Source organism: Ctenopharyngodon idella, chromosome 12, assembly GCF_019924925.1.
Source record: "Ctenopharyngodon idella isolate HZGC_01 chromosome 12, HZGC01, whole genome shotgun sequence".
Taxonomy (NCBI): domain Eukaryota; kingdom Metazoa; phylum Chordata; class Actinopteri; order Cypriniformes; family Xenocyprididae; genus Ctenopharyngodon; species Ctenopharyngodon idella.
The window spans coordinates 7,437,408-7,456,967 of NC_067231.1; the positions used below are offsets into that span (position 1 = coordinate 7,437,408).

General features: G+C 36.9%; 1 protein-coding gene across 1 annotated transcript in view; it reads right to left on the minus strand.

Moving 5' to 3' along the window:
- Positions 1–2,170: 2,170 nt before the first annotated feature.
- Positions 2,171–19,560, minus strand: part of erbb2 (erb-b2 receptor tyrosine kinase 2) — a 41,761-nt gene continuing 24,371 nt past the window's right edge. Inside the window, exons 16-27 of the mRNA XM_051914539.1 lie at positions 19,482–19,526; positions 18,861–18,999; positions 17,859–17,981; positions 16,770–16,868; positions 16,427–16,612; positions 12,827–12,982; positions 12,630–12,705; positions 12,391–12,537; positions 11,920–12,017; positions 10,860–11,048; positions 10,142–10,514; positions 2,171–8,454 (exon numbers count right to left, since the gene is read on the minus strand). Coding sequence (XP_051770499.1) covers positions 8,126–8,454; positions 10,142–10,514; positions 10,860–11,048; positions 11,920–12,017; positions 12,391–12,537; positions 12,630–12,705; positions 12,827–12,982; positions 16,427–16,612; positions 16,770–16,868; positions 17,859–17,981; positions 18,861–18,999; positions 19,482–19,526 — 1,960 coding nt within the window. The 3' untranslated portion in view covers positions 2,171–8,125. The remainder of the gene's footprint in view (positions 8,455–10,141; positions 10,515–10,859; positions 11,049–11,919; positions 12,018–12,390; positions 12,538–12,629; positions 12,706–12,826; positions 12,983–16,426; positions 16,613–16,769; positions 16,869–17,858; positions 17,982–18,860; positions 19,000–19,481; positions 19,527–19,560) is intronic.

Consider the following 19,560-nt stretch of genomic DNA (forward strand, 5'->3'; position numbering starts at 1 on the left):
TTTTTGGGGTTGTTCTTTAAAGACCCACCAGATAAAATGATAAAATCAGATGGCTCAGTGAGGCCTCCATTGCCAGCAAGATAATTAACACTTTCAATGCCCAGAAAGCTACTAAAGACATATTTAAAACAGTTCATGTGACTACAGTGGTTCAACCTTATTGTTATGAAGTGACGAGAATACTTTTTGTGTGCCAAAAAAACAAAATAACGACTTTATTCAACAATATCTAGTGATGGGCGATTTCAAACCACTGCTTCATGAAGCTTCGAAGCTTTACGAATCTTTTGTTTCGAATCAGTGGTTCGGAGCGTGTAATTGCCAAAGTCACATGATTTCAGTAAACGAGGCTTCGTTACGTCATAAGTGTTTCAATGGTTTACGTGACTTTGGCAGTTTGATACACGCTCCGAACCACTGATTTGAAAACAAAAGATTTGCAAAGCTTCGAAGCTTCATGAAGCAGTGTTTTGAAATCGCCAATCACTAGAAATTGCTGAATAAAGTCTTTTTTTTTCTTTTTTTTTTTCTTATGCACAAAAAGTATTCTTGTCGCTTCATAACATTAAGGTTGAACCACTGTAGTCACATGAACTGTTTTAAATATGTCTTTAGTAGCTTTCTGGGCATCTGGAAGTGATAATTATCTTGCTGGCAATGGAGGCCCCAGTGAGCCATCGGATTTTATCAAAAATATCTTAATTTGTGTTCCGAAGATGAACGAAGGTCTTACGGGTGTAGAATGACATGAGGGTGAGTAATTAATGGCAGAATTTCATTTGTGGGTGAACTAACCCTTTAAAGAGTGTTCTGAGTGGTTGCTACGATGTTCTGGATGGTTGCTAGGATGTTATATAGATAGATAAGAGTAAGTGTAACTATCCATCAAAAATCTGGGTAAATCAATACATCAGTCAATCTCTGTTTGGAGAAAATCAGTATATCAAACATTTAGGCAAATAAAATAAAATCATCATGCTAATCATCATATTCCATATAGTGGTAGTCTGGCAGTGGCTACTGTATGTATAGCTGCTCTTTCCAAAGCTTCCAAAGTGCTGGAAAAGAAAATGTTGAAAATGGAAAACACAGTTTATGATCTACTTGATCTGACCACATCTGAACCTTTTAGTGGCATTTGGAGATTAATCATAATAAACATGCTGCAACAATAAAACCAGTAACATTAAATTAAAAACAGCATATTGTATTCCAATCATTCCTCTGACAGTAACTTCCAGTTCAGCTATTAATCAACATAAATGGAAGTATGAGAATTATGTAATGACCAAAAATGTTAAACAAATCAGAACTCTTACTGTATATTTGAGCTTAAGTTTTGTCTTAGTCTTCTTTGTGTCTCAGCTAGGATTCTCTCAGCCAGAGAGCATTTTTTAAGCTTACACTTCTATATTAAAAACTCAGTAAAGTGTGTCTGCTGAACCTTTACTGGCCTCTGTGTGGCACTGTCTCCATAAAATCACAACATTTCCTCAACTGCTGATGACATACAGTCAAACAACACAACATTTTCCCAACATCCCCCAACTTACTCTTATCATTAGTATGAACGTTATCTTCATCTGGTGTTTACGAATAACAGTCTCTACTTCCTCATTACTTCACTGTGACTAGATGGCAAGTGTTCATGAATTCTTCCTTTCAACATCACAAGGCCACAGATTTCTATGGAAGCTATGGAGTAGTCGCAGTAATTAAATATATTTTTTATTTTGTGGTGGAAAAAAGCTTCCATAGATTTCAGAGCGAGATGCCAATAAATGCTCTTTTTGGACTTAAGACAATGTTTTCATTGTATATCTAACTTCTGTATATTTATCTATATATCAAAAAATACATTTAAATTAAAATTTTCATAAAATGATCCCTTTCATGGTGAAATAGTGAAGAATTAACAATGTATAATTTTTATGTATTCCTGACAAATTATAAACACTAATCTTATGAAAACGAATGCTTATTCTCACTAAGAATATTTATAACACTAACAAAAGTGTGAATATAGCTCATTAATATTAAATAGGTTATGCTAATGTTGCTTCGTAACCTTTGTGGAGTGTCCAGTCATTTCCCAATATTCCTCAGCCAAATGTCAAAATTACATAAATGAAGATGGACTGGTGCTTTAGATCCCATTAAGACACATGGATTAGAGTTTTCTCTGATTTAATTTCTTTTTATTTTCTCACAACAGACTTTTGTTTTGTAGAATAACAGAAAGAGCAGATGCTTGTTCTCCCCAATTTTAGGCATCATAATGTACCTCTTTACCATTAATTAAGTTCAAATAAGCCATTTGGCACTAGTCTGGTTACCCAGAAGCACTGTTTAGAAGATTTTTGCACACTAGTACCATTAGAGTTCTCAAAGTTGAGTGTGCAGATCACAGTGCATCCAGTCGATTATTATACAGTATATTTACAATTAACTTGGTTGGCTCACAAGAAGAATGGCAATATTACATCAAACTCAAGTCTACAATTACCATTCAACCAACTGAGATCTGGACAATATGCATATAAAAAGTACAACATTCAATATTAAACATTCAGAATGTATATTTTCGTTAAAATCAAGGCATTAACAGATTTTACAATTCCTTCAGTGTGCCTGCATAGACTTTATATACCATTGGATCCTGAAATAATTTCGGCTGGCATCAGTGCTGGTTTCTGGCATTACAAATGCACCCTGAAACTAGAACTCAAATGCTTGGTGCTTAACTTTCTGACTTATGGCTGGAATGCACTACAAAGCCTTTGTACAAATTTTTGGCCTGATTTGCAGTGTGAACGAGTTGAGATTTTGGGCAGTCGGAGTTGACATATTTCACAGAAGAACGCGTAGTGTATGATGGGCACAGACTCAGTTTTTTTAGCTTCGGACTTTAAATCCATGCAGTCAGAGGATATCAAACATTTCACATTGTTTTTGTTTGTCATGTGTTTCCTAGCAACGAGGCGCATATTTCTGCATGAGTTGTGTTCGGAATGGAGTCTGGTATTGTGTGAGCCTCAGGCGTTTAGTGTATGATGACTAGTTTTTCTCTGTAACCATTTACAAAGTCAGCAGGTGTACGATACCTAGTGTTTTAAAATCTGTTCAGATTTTAAAAGTTGTGTAGTGTAGTCCAGTCTTAACTGTAAATGCTGGTGTTTACATCTTATGCATCTTGGGAAGAGTAATAAAGTAAACATGCAAGTATAGAATGGCATATAAAAGGCAACTAAAAGACTGGACAGGTCAAAGGGGAAGTGTCTTATTTCTGTATCAGTAGTGGCATCAAACAAAATTGCTAAAATAATAAATTTTACAGACAGGAAAGATATCCTATGGAAGCTTATTTCCACCACGGAATGAAAAATATAAAAGACAATTGCAGAATGTTTAGACAATGCAGAATATTTAGCGCACAATTCTGACTTTTTTGTGCAATTCCAAGTTTATATCTCTTAATTCTGAGGAAAAAAAGTCAGAATTGCGTGCGATTCCGAATTATAATGTCTGAATTGCGAAAAAGAAACTTGCAATTAGGGCTGGACGATTAATCGAAAAGTAATCGAAGCCGAAATTCAGTACCTCTAACCGACGTAATTTTCCCTTGTCGGTTATTTTTTTTTTTTTTTTTAAATCCTGTTAATACTTCCCACTTAAAAACATACTAGCGCGTGTGTTGCCACGTGACTCCGCCCCGTCCAGTCAACACGCAGGTGAACGCAGAGTCAAAACACACAGAGATGGCGCGCGAGTGGTGAGCCTTGCGTCTTCACTAAACTTTGTCAGTTGTATGTGTTTAAGGTTTGCCAGGTTAGACATTCAAGCGATTTAGACGATCGGATGTGTATTATATCGAGCTACCGTGCTCGCGCAGCTGCATTGTGGCACGAACACTCAAACAAACAGTAGCTGCGCAAAACGTGAAGATCGCGCGCACTGAGGAGCAGAAATCAGTTGTCAACACTGTCCTGTGATATCACTAAAGTAGCTTAGAAACTCAAAACTTATTATAGCATATTTTTTTCTACTTTTGAAGTAACTATTTACAACCCACAGCTTCACAATTAATAGAGAGACGGTATGACTAATTCACACACACAATCGCTCTCATTACTTACTGGTACTGTGCTAATTTATCTATATCTGATTTACAACGAGCAGAAATCTGTAAGAAATATTACGAACCATGGATAAAATAACTGCTGAAAGTGAGCTATGATGAAAAAATATCCCACCTTTAATAGTCAAGCAAATTTACAGTACAAACCTTGTAAGTGAACTATAAAAAATAAATAAATAAATAATCGTTCATTATTCGTAATCGAGGTAAAATGTTCAATTAATCAAGGTTTTGATTTTAGTTCATAATCGTCCAGCCCTACTTGCAATTGTGAGGGAAAAAAGTCAGACTTTTTTTCTTGTAATTCCAAGTTTATATCTCACAAAAGAAAAAAGAATTGCGAGAAATAAAGTCAGAATTGCAAAGGGAAAAAAGTCCAAATTGTGAGTTTATATCTGGCAATTCTGACTTTTCTCAATTGAGCGTAATATCTTGTAATTCTTACTTTATTTCAAGCAATTTTGATATATAAACTCACAGTTGTGAGCTATAAAGTCCGAAATACGAAATAAACTCGCAAATCTAAGTAAAAAAAGTTACTAAAAAATTGCAAGTTATAAAATCTGACTAGCGAGATATAAACTCGCAATTGCGAGAAAAAACGTCCGAATTGTGATATAAAAAGTCACAATTACCTTTATTATTTTTTATTCTGTGGCAGAAACAAACTTCCGTAATATCCTGTTGGTTGGAAAACTAGTGAAAAGGTAGTTTGACCCTAAACTCAGCGCAAGGTTGTTATATCGGGTTGCTCAAGATGCCCGAACAGATTGCTACTGTATTATTTTTATCTATTTTTTACAAATTTGTCAAACTGGACCAATAGCCTGGACCAAAAAACTCTGTAGACTGTGTGCTATGCAGAGACAAGGCAGAAATTCAACGAACAGTTTTTTCCCCCATCCCTTATTCTGAAACACAATCATGTCATTGTTTGGGCTGACGTCGAAACGCACTGGAGTGCCATTAGCACACATAATATCAGTCTCTCACTCCAGCAACTCAATTCACTCACAGTTCATCATCTGTGACCACTGATTCACATACTCCCAAAGCAAAATTTCTCACTTCATATTCAGGAAAATTGACAACGGATTCGGAATTTAACATCTGGAATTTAAGATGTGGTTTAGGGAAAAGGACTGCATAATGTATGAAATGGCACCACAGAATGCGTATTGACATGGCAAGGACAAAACATACACTTCTTTCCTCAAAGAAGTGACATATTAACTGGACACTGGAGTCGGGTATAACAAAAGGCACACGTTGTAATTTGGAACAATGGAGGCATTGAACGGACGTTCGTCCACCCAGGGTCCACAGCTGCTAATATATGGAAATTAGACCACATTCTTAAATGTGAAGTATTTACTCCACAACACTGTGTTTAGTGTTAGCCATCTTTTTGCATATATGTGAGGCAAATTTAAATGAGTAGGAGGTGTCGTGCCAAAAAGAAGTACTTATAAAATTATAATAATAGGCATTATGAACATGAATTATCACAATAAACATTGATTTCAAAACTACTGCATAACGATGTAAAAATCATCTACTCTCTTGCTTACAAAATCATTTTACAAATAAACCAGCCAGTCTGATAAGGGCCCCTTCACATCAATTAATACCAAATCGTATACATCACTGCAAAGAAGCAATCAGATAACATTAAAAAGTAAAGTACAACAAAAATATACAAGGAGATAAACATATTTCACCTTGAATGAATCTTATGAAAGCTGTCAAGATCTGTCCAGGTCATATTTTAATCCAAAATCAAAAGGAATGAAAATAAATCATATTTTGCTTAAAGAAAATTAATTTTACCAGTATCAGTAAGACTTTTTGCATTTTGACATAATTTATTTTAATCAAGAACTCCTCCATTCATGCAATATATATACATATATATATATATATATATATATATATATAAATATAATATCAAAAGTTCAATTAAAACTTTAGGGTCAACTTATGCTCAGCAAGGCTGCATTTATTTGATCAAAAATACAGTAAAAGCGGTAATATTGTCAAATATTCTAACAATTTAAAAGAACTGTTTTCTATTTGAATATATTTTTTTAATGTAATTTATTCCTATGATGGCAAAGCTGAATTTTCAGCATCATTAATCCAGTCTTCAGGGTCACATGATCCTACAGAAATCATTCTAATATGCTGATTTGCAGTGTTGGGGGTAACGCATTACAAGTAACGTGAGTTACGTAATCAGATTACTTTTTTCAAGTGACTAGTAAAGTAACGCATTACTTTGTTTCCCCATGTATTGACTGATGTGTGAATATGATGGTTATTGTAGTTCTAGAATAATGCTGCCTTCACGTACTATCGGAAATTTGATAATTCCCACTTCCCAAATTGTGATTACAAGCTCATTGCATTCAAGTTTCGAAATAGGAGGGCGTTCATGTGAAAATTTTACCAAGGAAACTCGTATTTACGATACTTCTGAGAGCACGTGAAGGTAGCATAAATGTGAGCAGCCATTTACTTATCTCACTTGCACAAAAAGTGTATTCCTCAAAATGAATAAAAACTAAAAAATATTGCAGAAAACCTGCAATAATTAAATATATTAAAATAAACTCACTTTATTGCTGAAATAAGAGTGTTGAACTTTCTTCTCCTGTGTCCTTTTCTTCTGCAATCCAGAATGACAGCACAGGTGAAAGGTTTGTTTGAGCTGCGCCCTCTACTGTACAGGCGTGAATTTGCATTTTATTTTTGAATTTTATTCATTTCACTTTTTGTGTAAAAAGGCCTTTACATTTGCCAAAAAAAGAATGTTTTTGTTGTTATTAAAAAACAAACAAGCAAGCCCAGCCCAGGTGAGAAAAAGTAACGCAAAAGTAATTTAACGCATTACTTTGCACAAAAAGTAACTTAGTAACAAAATTACTTACTTTTTTAGGGAGTAACGCAATATTGTAATGCATTACTTTTAAAAGTATCTTTCCCCAACACTGCTGATTTGTCGCTCAAGAAACATTTCTTAATATGATTGAAAACAGCTGTGCTGCTTGATATTTTTGTGGAAACTGTGATACATTTTTTCCATGATTTCTTGATGAAAAGAATGTTCAAAATAACAGCATTTATTTGAAATACAAATCTTTAACAAAGTAAAAGTCTGTTACTTTTGACCACTTTTGAGGAGGTAATGTAGTTAATTAAAAATCTTAACAGGTATTAGAATTTTCTTTATGAGCAATATTTAAATTTAGGGGGCAATATGACCTGGACAATATTTGAGATTCACCTTTTGCTCTACATACATCTGTAAAACTGTTACCCATCCTATATTGAAGATAGTCATTGCTCAAACGTAAGGAATTTAAAAAAAATACCCAAACAAATGTGAAAACCTGGATATGCCACAGATGAGAAATGTTGATGAATTTTCAGAGCCAGATGCATGGCTAAACGCACCACATCCGTTTCGTACGGCAATAATGTCAGTCTTTCATTCACTGGCACTGTAGCTGCTCACCCAGGGCCTTTACACACAGAACAGAGCAGCTTTGATTGTGTCCAGCTCTCACACAGCGCTCTGTAAAGCAGTGTGTACGGCCCTGGCTTGGAATTGAATTGAACCTCCAGAAAAAAAAGTTTTTGCGAGATGAACGAAAGTAAAAAACCAAATGAAAATCCTTAGTGTATTACATATATCCAAAGACACCATCCAGTGTTAACATTCAAGCAGTCTTGAAAAACGTACCTTGTTTTTGTCAGATGCAAAAAAGCAGATTTTTGGCAAAGAGTGGAAATGCATCCATCTTCAAGTTCAATCTCCACAGAATGCTACATAGGTTTTTGTTGTAATTTAATAGAAAGCCATTAGAATCCATTCCCATTAGGAACGTCCTTCACAAAATACATCACTCGTTCGCTCACGCACACAACCTCACCAATACATTCATCTCCACACGCTTGCACACAAACCGTACCGAATGATTCCTCTCAAGTATACTCCATTTGACCACTCCATGTCTCTGCTAAGCCCAGGTATTCTGGGTTTTCTGCTGTGGGGGTCATGTAGCCATTGGGCTGCCTGTGAGTTGTTCCTCCGTTTATGGATGCCCTGGTGACTGCCTGAGCTTTAGCTGCGATATCATGATAGTAGGGGTTGTCGAAGGCAGGTGAAGTGGGTGAGATGTTGCCCAAAGGCACCAGGTACTGTGGATTCTCCACACTGTTCCCTGTACAAAGACCGTTAATGAATCTCCTCTCGTTCGCTTTGCGTGGAAGCGTGCTGGGACGCTCTGATGGGACGTCCTGGTTCACATATTCTGAGATCAAAGAGAATATTTAAAGATACTATGTTGAAATCATGGTATTAGAAGTGATAAAGTCAATGTGAAATGGATTTTGCAACTTTTATTTAAAGGGTTAGTTCACCCAAAAATTCTGTCATTAATTACTCACCCTCATGTCATTCCACACTCGTAAGACCTTCGTTCTTCTTCGGAACACAAATTAAGATATTTTTGATAAAATCCGATGGCTCAGTGAGGCCTGCATTGCCGGCAAGACAATTAACACTTTCAATGCCCAGAAAGCTACTAAAGACGTATTTAAAACAGTTCATGTGACTACAGTGGTTCAACCTTAATGTTATGAAGCGATGAAAATACTTTTTGTGCAGCAAAAAAAACAAAATAACAACTTTATTCAACAATATCTAGTGATGGGCGATTTCAAAACACTGCTTCATGAAGCTTCGAAGCTTTACGAATCTTTTGTTTCGAATGAAAGTGAAAGTCACGTGATTTCAGTAAACGAGGCTTTGTTACGTCATATGTGTTTCAAAATTTAATGGTTCACATGACTTTGGCAGTTTGATACATGCTCCGAACCTCTGATTTGAAACAAAAGATTCGTAAAGCTACGAAGCTTCATGAAGCAGTGTTTTGAAATTGCCCTTCACTAGATATATATAGATATGTTTGTTATTTTGTTTTTTTGGCACACAAAAAGTATTCTCGACACTTCATAACATTAAGGTTGAACCACTGTAGTCACATGAACTGTTTTAAATACGTTTTTAGTACCTTGCTGGGCGTTTGAAAGTCTGCTGTCAATGCAGGCCTCACGAGCCATCGGATTTTATGAAAAATATCTTAATTTGTGTTCCGAAGATGAACGAAGGTCTTACGGGTTTGGAACGACATGAGGGTGAGTAATTAAAGAAAGAATTTTCATTTTTGGGTGAACTAACCCTTTAATGTGTTGTATTTACAAGAGAAACAGGATATTCAACAAAAATAGAGCTTTTCACACTGGAAAAAGTTAACCCTGGGTCATTCTAAACCCCGGGTAAACGGAATCCTGGGTCATCTTGCTTCACGTTTAACACTGCTCATAATTTACCCAGGGTTAACAATTAATCCTGGGTATTCATAAACTGATGTTTCACAGTGTACATTCCTAAACCCTGGGTTAACGTTCTTATTTGCATATTTGCGGTGTCAGTGTCATTAATTGGATGAACACAGCACACGACCTGTTTACAGCTCTAGCATTGCGCATCTTCGTATTGCCGACTTTACTATGGAGTTTATACTGAATGGACATTTCAGAGTATAAAAGTAAGAATGAAACAGTCTCTTCACTCAAATTGACGCGTTTTTTTTACCCAAATTGACGCTCAAACATATACCGATATATCTCAATAAAAAGAAAACCTTTAGAGCGGGGACTAGGTTTTATGCACCAGTTGGTGATTGGATTTGGAGATGTAGCTGTTGCACTCAAGAGTAGAGGCAGATGAACGTGATCTTGTAGGAGCTGGGTCATGAATACGAATATATATTAATGTCTTTGTAATATTTCATCAAAACTTGATCTGCCTTGAAAAATACTCTTTCTTTTGGATGACATTATCAAAATTTGGCAAAATACCATTTCAACCAGAAATATGTCACATTACGGAAGTAAAATGGGTTGCCTTTACTGCAAATGATATGTTTCACTCACCAGGTTGTGTGTGCGCTCCACGTGGCAGTGTGTGTGAAAGGAAACCAATAGGGCCATCAGCTCCATCTCTCCAGTTCTCCAGCTCTCCATCTATGCCATTGGGGACGGTGGGGTCTTTAGAATAACGACAAGGACTGGATGGAGGGCAGTTATCCTCCACGTAACCATCCAGAAACACAGAGTCCGATTGGCCTCCAGCGGAACGATGTGATATGCTCCGTGCTAGAGGTTGGTACTGTGTCCCAGACCACATGGCATTGGCTGTTGCCCCCACAGGAAGAGTTGGGTACTGACTCTGCCCCAGCATGCTGACGGAGGAGTACAAATCCCTCCCGCTTGGCATACCATCCACCTCTAAAGCTTGGTCTGTACTCTAAAGAAGAAAAACAAAAAAAGTTACATGATTGTTAAAATGGGATAAGCATTTGCATTTGAGGGACTTCTGGACCCCTTTGTGTACTAGAGAGAAAAGCCTGAATCAAACTCTACGCAAGTACACAAATGTCAACGCTTCTAGCTACACAAGCACAGTTTCATGTGTCATTGCATCCTGAAATGTGTCATTCTTGGAGCTCAACAGCCCCTGGTCACTGCAGAGAGTAGCATGAACATTCTTTAAACCTTCTCCTTGAGTTCAGCAGAAACAAAAACAGGTTTGAAACAACAAGAGGGCATAAATGATTACTAAATGGAGTGAGAGAATGAAATTATCTCTGACCCTGTGAGAGTGGTGTCTGCTGGGTCCATTTGCTCTCATTTCTCCTTGTGTGCTGAAGATGCCGCCGGGCTGAGGCACCAGGTATTCTTCCGCATCCAGTAACTCCTTCACATTCCCCCCCTCCTCTGCCATCAGCATGCGGAAGAACTCACTATCAACAGGATTCGACAGACTCATCTGATCGTCATTCTGAAAAAAGCAGGGAAAAAAACAGAAATCTATGCATATCTATGTCAAAAAAAGATGAAAAGGTGAATAGGAATATATTATTTTAGGGCTGCAACAACTCATTGATAAACTCAACAATGAAAATGGTTGACAACATATCTCATTATTGCTCAATTTGCACTATGCACAAGAACATTGGCACTTTAAAGTAGTGAAATGTTTTAATTTCCCATATTTATTTATATTTTTGCTGTTACATTCTTATACATATTCCCATTTTCAGATCATCTTATCTAAACAGGCAGTTAGTGAACTTTCAATGTGCGCAAAAGAAAACTTTTTGTATAGCATACATTATATATACAATTTATTCATTATTTATAAAAATATTTGAAGGAAAGCATTGGACAAAATGTGGAATATCCAATTTTTCAAAGAAATAATCAATAGATTATTTATAGAGATTTTAGAGTAACTGGTATCAGTTTTAAACAAACAAATTACTCAAATTAATATTAACACACATTAACTAAATTCTGAAGATTAAATTATTTATTGAACATTAATTATATATTGAACATCAAACTGAATTCTTAGCATTTTCTTTACATAAAGCCCAAATGCAGTGCCTTTTCCTGCCCTCTTTTGATTGATATGGTCCTGATATTGGCCCTGACTATCAGCTGTTTTTAAACTATTGGCCGATAGCTGATAGTGTGAAAATTTGCTTTTATCGGCTGTTACCAATTATTGGCCGATATATTGGTGCATCTCTAATTATTTGTAACTATATACAAATTATATTTATTTGCTCATCAATGTAGTAGTTAGTTGCAGCCCCATGTTATTAATTATAACTGCATAATGATAAAATATTTATATATTTACTCACTTGGATGACTACAAACCGTGGGGGATCACGTGCCATGGCGGTAAATTGCTCCGTAAGGTTCTTAAATCGCGGCCGACTCTCAGGATCGATCATCCAACCTGGCATAGGGTCATATGGTCAAAAAAGTCCCCTACACAAATGAATCCCCACGGACAGCTGCTTTGACATCTTTTTGATTACCACAGAAAACAATTTTGATTTGTCTCTCAGTTTGTAAAACAAGCTAAATTCACTATGCAGAAGTCACAGGAATTACTGTGTCAAGACAATCAAACAACAATGTCCTGAAAGTGCCACAAAGCCACAGTATTTGCACTTTTTAGGGAAAGTGTAAACTGAAACATGAGACAAAAATATTTTTTTGTGATTGTCAGACTCAACAGTACAAGAACATTTGAGATACATTTTTGAATCAAATAAGCACACAAATGTCTATGCTAATCCGTATCATCATTAGACATGAACACTAACAATTGACCATGATCATGTAGACCTCTGTGGTACAGACTAACGGCTGGGGGAGTCTGTCTCCCCTCTCCAGTAGTTCTGGAATGTCCCGCGCTGGTATGAGGTCATATGGCTTCATGCCAAAGGTCATCAGCTCCCATACAGTCACCCCTGAGATGGAAAGAGCCAAGCCTCAAAGGTTATTTTAAACCAGAGGGTTATCAATTACAGCAGAGCAACTGTAAACCCATGCAGATACTGACCGTAGCTCCATACATCACTTTGGTGAGTAAACTTCCTGTGTAAAATGGACTCCAGCGCCATCCATTTGATTGGCACCTACTCAACACACACATAGCCTTATTCTCAATACATACAGGATAGCAGGTTTACCCATACTCAAGCTCTGTTTCTAAATCTGTTTCAGCAGTTCAACCAAAGCAACATGTAAAACACACACCTTCCCCCCATCAGCATGGTACTCCTTCTCATCTATGTCCAACAGTCTGGCAAGCCCAAAGTCTGTAATCTTCACATGGTTTGGGTTTTTGACTAGAACATTCCTAGCTGCAAGGTCTCTGTGAACCAGCCTCACTTCTTCAAGGTAACTCATTCCCTGGGTACACAAAGAACCAGACATGAGACCGTGAGCACAAGTGGCTTGGGAACAAAATATCGATGAGTTACAATGGTCATCTAGTTGATAAGGGTCTGCAACAGCATGAATTGAATCAGTGGTTCGGAGCGCATATTAAACTGCCAAAGTCACGTGATTTCAGTAAACGAGGCTTCGTTACGTCATAAGTGTTTCACGAGTTCACACTTACAAATAATCAGATAGTAAATAGTATGAGTAGTAGTATGCGTATTTGGCGTGCTGTCCGAGGAGAGGGCTCCGAGCTCGGTATTTTGGCCCGAACCCAGGGTACTCCCCCCCCCGTATTCTGGTTAGGAAAGTAACCAGGCAAGTGTGAGGAGACGGGGTGGTGGAGGGATGCTGTAAAACTGTCGAGGAATATGGGTGAGTCGACTGTGTCTATATATATATGCTTTCACTCATGCTGATTGGGTAGATATGTTAATTACTGATTGCTAACAGCTGGCTGAAATGACGTGATGATCAGTCAGATTATTTGAACGTTGCTTCTCCCGAATTTTGTTAATAAAACATCATTTCGAAATTTCAATGGTTCACCACTGGGGGGCGTGACTTTGGCAGTTTGATACATGCTCCAAACCACTGATTCGAAACAAAAGATTCGTAAAGCTTCGAAGCTTCATAAAGCAGTGTATTGAAATCGCCCATCACTAGATATTGTTGAATAAAGTCGTTATTTTGTTTTTTTGGCACACAAAAAGTATTCTCGTCGCTTTATAATATTAAGGTTGAACCACTGTAGTCACATGAATGGTTTTAAATACGTCTTTAGTAGCTTTCTAGGCATTGAAAGTGTTAATTGTCTTGCTGGCAATGCAGGCCTTAGATTTTATCAAAAATATCTTAATTTGTGTTCCGATGATGAACGAAGGTCTTACGGGTGTGGAACGACATGAGGGCGAGTAATTAATGACAGAATTTTCATTTTTGGGTGAACTAACCCTTTAACCCTGGGTTATTCTAAACCGCGGATAAATGGAATCCTGGGTTATCTTGCTTCATATTTCACATTACTCATAATTTACCCGGCTTTAACAATTAATCCTGGGTATTTAAAAGTTGACATTTCACAGTGTATGTTCCTAAACCCTGGGTTAATGTTCTTATCTGCATATTTGTGATGTCAGTGTCATTGATTAGACAAATACTTGTTTACAAAAAGGCTGTAGCATTGCGCACTGTCATATTATATATTGCAGACTACTATAAAGTTTTTCCTGAATGGACTTTTCAGACTAAAAAGATAAGAATGAAACAGTCTGTTCACTCCAATTGATGTGTTTTCTGTCACCATTTGACTTTTTTTTTTTTTTTTTTTTAGCCTACTGTTTATACAGCATGCGGTGTTTCTGTGACTGTCTAAAGCATGTTAATATTAGGTATGCGGTTGGTTGTATGTTGCTAAGCATCTAGCTGTAACATTCTAACACATTATTTCATACTGTACAAGTTTGACACTGCAAAAGCAGTGCTAACCCTTGTCCTGACCAGGGTTTCATTACCCTAGGTAAAACATGATGCTAAACTCGCTTCTAAATTACAAGTGTGGAGTGTTTCTTTATCCAGGGTTAAAAGTGAGGTTTAGAAGGAGCACAACCTGGGGTTAAGTGCAGTGTGAAAAGCCCTAATGTGAGTAACTGCAGTGTCTCCCCTTTAACTACCTAGACTGTGTATTTTTACACTTCTCATAACATAAAAGATCTCTAACATTGTTTTGCACCATTGCTTTGGCAAAGCATCCGTCAATCCAACTAAAATTGAAATCGATATTAATAAATTGCAAAAGTATATAGTCGGTTGCATTGCTTGTTTCAGAGTGAATAACAGCATTGTGTTCAAATGAGCAGCCCATGATCCGGATCCGGTGTTTTCGGAATTTCGTTTCAAAGTAATAAAACTCAATATCTGCATGTGTGTGTTTAACATGCATTAAACGTGCACCAGTTATGCTTTATTTTTACATTTGCATAATTTCCAACATTTTTGTGGACAGATGATGATAGCATTTCCATAGATTTCTAACGAGACACCTTTGTAAACCTGTTTTCACAGAATCTACAGTTTTCTGCTGAAATAAAAACTGTGTGAAGAAATTAAGACAAAAGTATTGTAATTTTACCACTGTAAAGTAAAAAAAAATACTAATTAAATATTACATTTTCATTTACATTTATTACAATAGTAATATATTACTGTAGTGATATTATTTTTATTATTATTATTATTACTATTATATGCAAATTGTTTGGATTCCTAAAACCACCAGTGTAATGTGGACTGAGACACTATGGGCCCTATTTTAACAATCTAAGCACATGCTCTAAAGCGCACGGCGCAAGTGCACTTGGGGCATGTCCAAATCCACTTTTGCTTTTTTAACGACGGGATAAAATGGTCGGCACACCCGGCACATGGTCTAAAAGGGTTGTCCCTATTCTCTTAATGAGTAATGGGTGTGTTTTGGCCATAACGTGCAATAAACTGATCAGAGTCTCATCTCTCATTCCCTTTAAAAGCCAGTTGCGCTCGCGCCATAGCGGATTCGCTATTTACATGGCGGAAAAACTGAACGCTTCTCTAGCGAGGAAACAGATCTGCTCGTGCACAGGTTAAAGCGTGCAAGCAGACCATCTACGGGACAAGCCGGATTCAACCAAAGCATTTTTTATCTTTATGCACACAATAATAATCTTTTACATTGTCTTCCTTTTATTTTTAATATTTGGCATGTTTATGTGCTGCTGCGCGTCACTGTGTGTGTAATAAGCATGTTGTGCACCTGCCTATAGGCGCATATTACTAACGCGCTCTTTAAATATCAAAAAAAAATATTGTGCCATTGACTTTAGACCAGGTTTCAGTTAATGGCACAGTCTATTTCAGTTGCCTCAAAATAGCAACGCGCCAACAATGCACCTGAACACACCTTGCTTTCAGACCAGCATGCCCATGGGCACACAAATGGGCGCAAATGCATTTGCTATTTAAACAAATGAAAATGATAACTGCGTCGGGCTGAAACTAGCAAGAAAACACTTGCGTCGCACCTGGCGCCACATGGCACCAGGTATATGATAGGGCCCTATGAGACTTATAAAGATACTAAACTAAAAAGAGGTTTGAGTCCTCTGAAAAGGGGTTGGAGCTCCTAATTTTGCTCTCAAAGTGCACCAAACTAATGTAATTAACTTTAAAATGTAAAACTTTTCATGCCCCAGGGGGCATGTTCTCTACAACGGACCAAGGTTCACCCCCATAGTCTCACAAAATCCTGTGAAAAACACTAAAATGAGATGTAATAATGAAAAACACTAAAATGAGAGTTATATACTGGCAAGTTGGCAACAACATACCACAAAGTCTTCCACCATCAGTGCATGTCACATTCTGTAGATGTCTTACCTTTGCAATCTGTACACACCAGTTGAGGAGGTACTGAGAGCCGATGCGGTCCTTGTTCTCTCTGACATAGTCCAATAAGCATCCGTATGGCATGAGCTGAGTAACCAGCTGAACCGTTGATGTTAGACAGATGCCTAGCAAGCGGCACACATATGGGCTCGCAACACCTGCCATCACATATGCCTCCTGTGGATAGAAGCACACATAATCAAAACACTTTAAAGTCACACATATCCACACACAAAACAAACACATATGATCATTAGGAAGAAGAATCTTCTTAATGTTTATAACAGGAAATTAATATCACAGTAAAATAAAGGAATGTAAGGAACACACTCACATCCAAGATTTCTTTGTTGGCTTTAGGTGAGGTGTTCTCACGCAAAACTTTGATGGCCACTGGGATCTTGACGTTCTCCCCATCAGGAGCCCAAATACCCTGGTGAGATGAGAAAAAACTCTGCATGAGTTAAACTACATTAAGAACAATGATGTAGAACAGGGTTTCCCAAACAGAGTTCTCAAAGGGAACTGCAGAGGGGTTCCCGAGTTGATGAAAGGCTAATAATTAATTATATCAAATGCAAAATGTAAATAAATAAATGGGGCTGCGCAATAATCGTGATATAGCTTAGTGCGATTATCAAATAAAAGGCAGCTATTTATTTTAAAGTACACTTGTAATTCATAACAGTAATATATTTGTCTTCATTTTTATTAAGATCTTCACTTTAATAATAGTTATTATTATTATTATTATTATTACTGAGACACTATCACAACTAAAAGGAGGTTTAAGTCCACTTTAAAGTCCAAGTACAAAGTCAAAATAAAACACTTAAAAAAAGATTCAATATTTTATTTTTACTTGCATGCCATGTGAAATATTAACTTCAAAACCCAGGGGTTACTTCAAATAAATATTTTACATCTAAGGGGTTCAGCTGACAAAAAAAGTTTACGATAAAAAAATAAAATTTGAGGTTAATTGTTCAAAACGGTGTTTAATATCTCAGTACACTACTCGTAGGGGCCATAACTTCACCATTGCAGCATCTACACTGATGTAAATTAAAAACTGTCAAGAATGCATTATTTTGCCAGTGCCTGATTTTTTTTAGAGGGGAAAACATGAAATAAACATTAATATTTTCTCTGTATGCTTCCTTTATATTCACTAGTGAAATGTTTGAGTTTTTGTGGTGCCATCAGCCAGTCTGCGTTGTCATGAAGCCATTTTACAGAAGCTCCAGGGGCATTAGTCACATTGCATATTTTGCTCAGGTGACTGGATAAAAAAAATGTGCTTGTGAGCAAAGATGGCAGAATGCTAGTCACATTTCCAAGGTTACATGTGCCAGCTAAAAAACTAACATTGAGATGATGAGGTATCAGATATCTCTATTTCTTACTGTGTGCAGTGCCTGACCTTATAGACTGTGCCGAAGGCTCCAGAGCCCAGCACTCTGAGTTTCTTCAGCTCTGTCTCCTTGAGAATACGCATCTGAGCCTGGTTCGGCATCGCTCCGCTTGGGGTCAGTGGCTCCACCAGCTTCAGGGAAAATTGAGATGCCATAAGACTACAGAACTAAACGTGAAGTAGTCAAATCAAACAGACTGAGTAAACAGAAGAAATTAATTAGCATGACCAACCGATATTCGCTACAATTAAAGGGGCCAGGAACAGCACAAAGTCTAACAGATTTTCTTACATTTAACAATTATAATTAGTTCTTGTTTATTGTATGTTTTGGAACAATAGACTCTGTTCCACAACCTAGTTTGATGCCTACATAGACTTTTATGGATTCATTCACTCTGCAGATGCAAAATCTGTTCCAAAACACCAGTGTGAAAGTGATGTGGAATGAGACACTATCACAACTTACGTTTACTTTAAAATCCAGCTATGAAGTCAAAATAAAACACTTAAAAACAAATTAAATATTTTATCTATTTATTTGCATGTCATGTGACGTTAAATTATTGAAATATTAACTTAAAATCTCAGGGTGTACTTTATGTAAATATTTTGTAAAATGTAAATTATAAAAAAAAAAACAACAACCTTAAAACTGATACAGTACCAAAAAAATCAATAAAATGCACTATCCTACCATGTATTGCCATGCGCTATGTATTTTTATGCTCATTAGAGGATTGAGCTGATAGCTTCCAAAATGCTAACGTTAATTTCAAAATCAGCTGATTTTAAACAAAGAATAGGCCTTTTGGATGTAAATGGTAGCAGACAAAAATTAATGCATTATTCCAGCTGATATAAGAAAGCTGCACAAGTTCAAAATGAGATTTTTGCATCTTAGCTTCAATAAATGCTCTTTTTGGAGTTTGAGTTATGAAAATTTTAGTGTGTTTTCAAATGAAGATCGAAAACAGATTCGACATGCAGATGTCACTGCAGAGATCTGACCTCATGCTCCTGAAGAATTCTCCTCAGGTTTTCTTTCTTTTTCTGCCGTTTCTGTCGTCGCAGGTACAACACCAGCAGTGCCAGCAAAATGATAAAGAGAAACACTCCACCAATTGTGATTGCGACTGTTGTCCCAGGCCTGCAGGGATTTCGTAACAATTAGATTTAAGCAAGACTGTGCAGTCTATGGTTAAAGCTGTACTGTATAGCTATGATTACAAACTAGACTTTTACATTTTCTAAATTTGTGTGGTGTTTGCCAAGTCTAAAGAGCCCACCCCACGCTTCATGAAACCCTAATACCATGTGTAAACAGGACCTATGATATTCAGGTCGCTAGATATTACTCAGGTCCGTCTTTTGAAGTAAATACATTTTTTTCTGCCTTGTTTTAATGTCCACCAGACAAATACCAAAATTTCAATCACTTAGAAAAGTAACAGTCCATCTCTCCTTAAAAAGTCACGACAAGCTATGGAGTTTACGCAGTTTAAAACTTGAGATTAGAGTTTTTTCAAACCCCTAACCCCAAGTATGTGCAGTATAAGTGATGCTTGCTTTAGGAAACACTACTAACGAATATGAGTATTCTGCATACATACACATTTGATAACGTCTTACCCAGTTTTCTGTTGGATGGGGCACCCCCTATCATCCAATGGACACCTGTCAGTAAATACAAAATAAAAAATTAATTCCA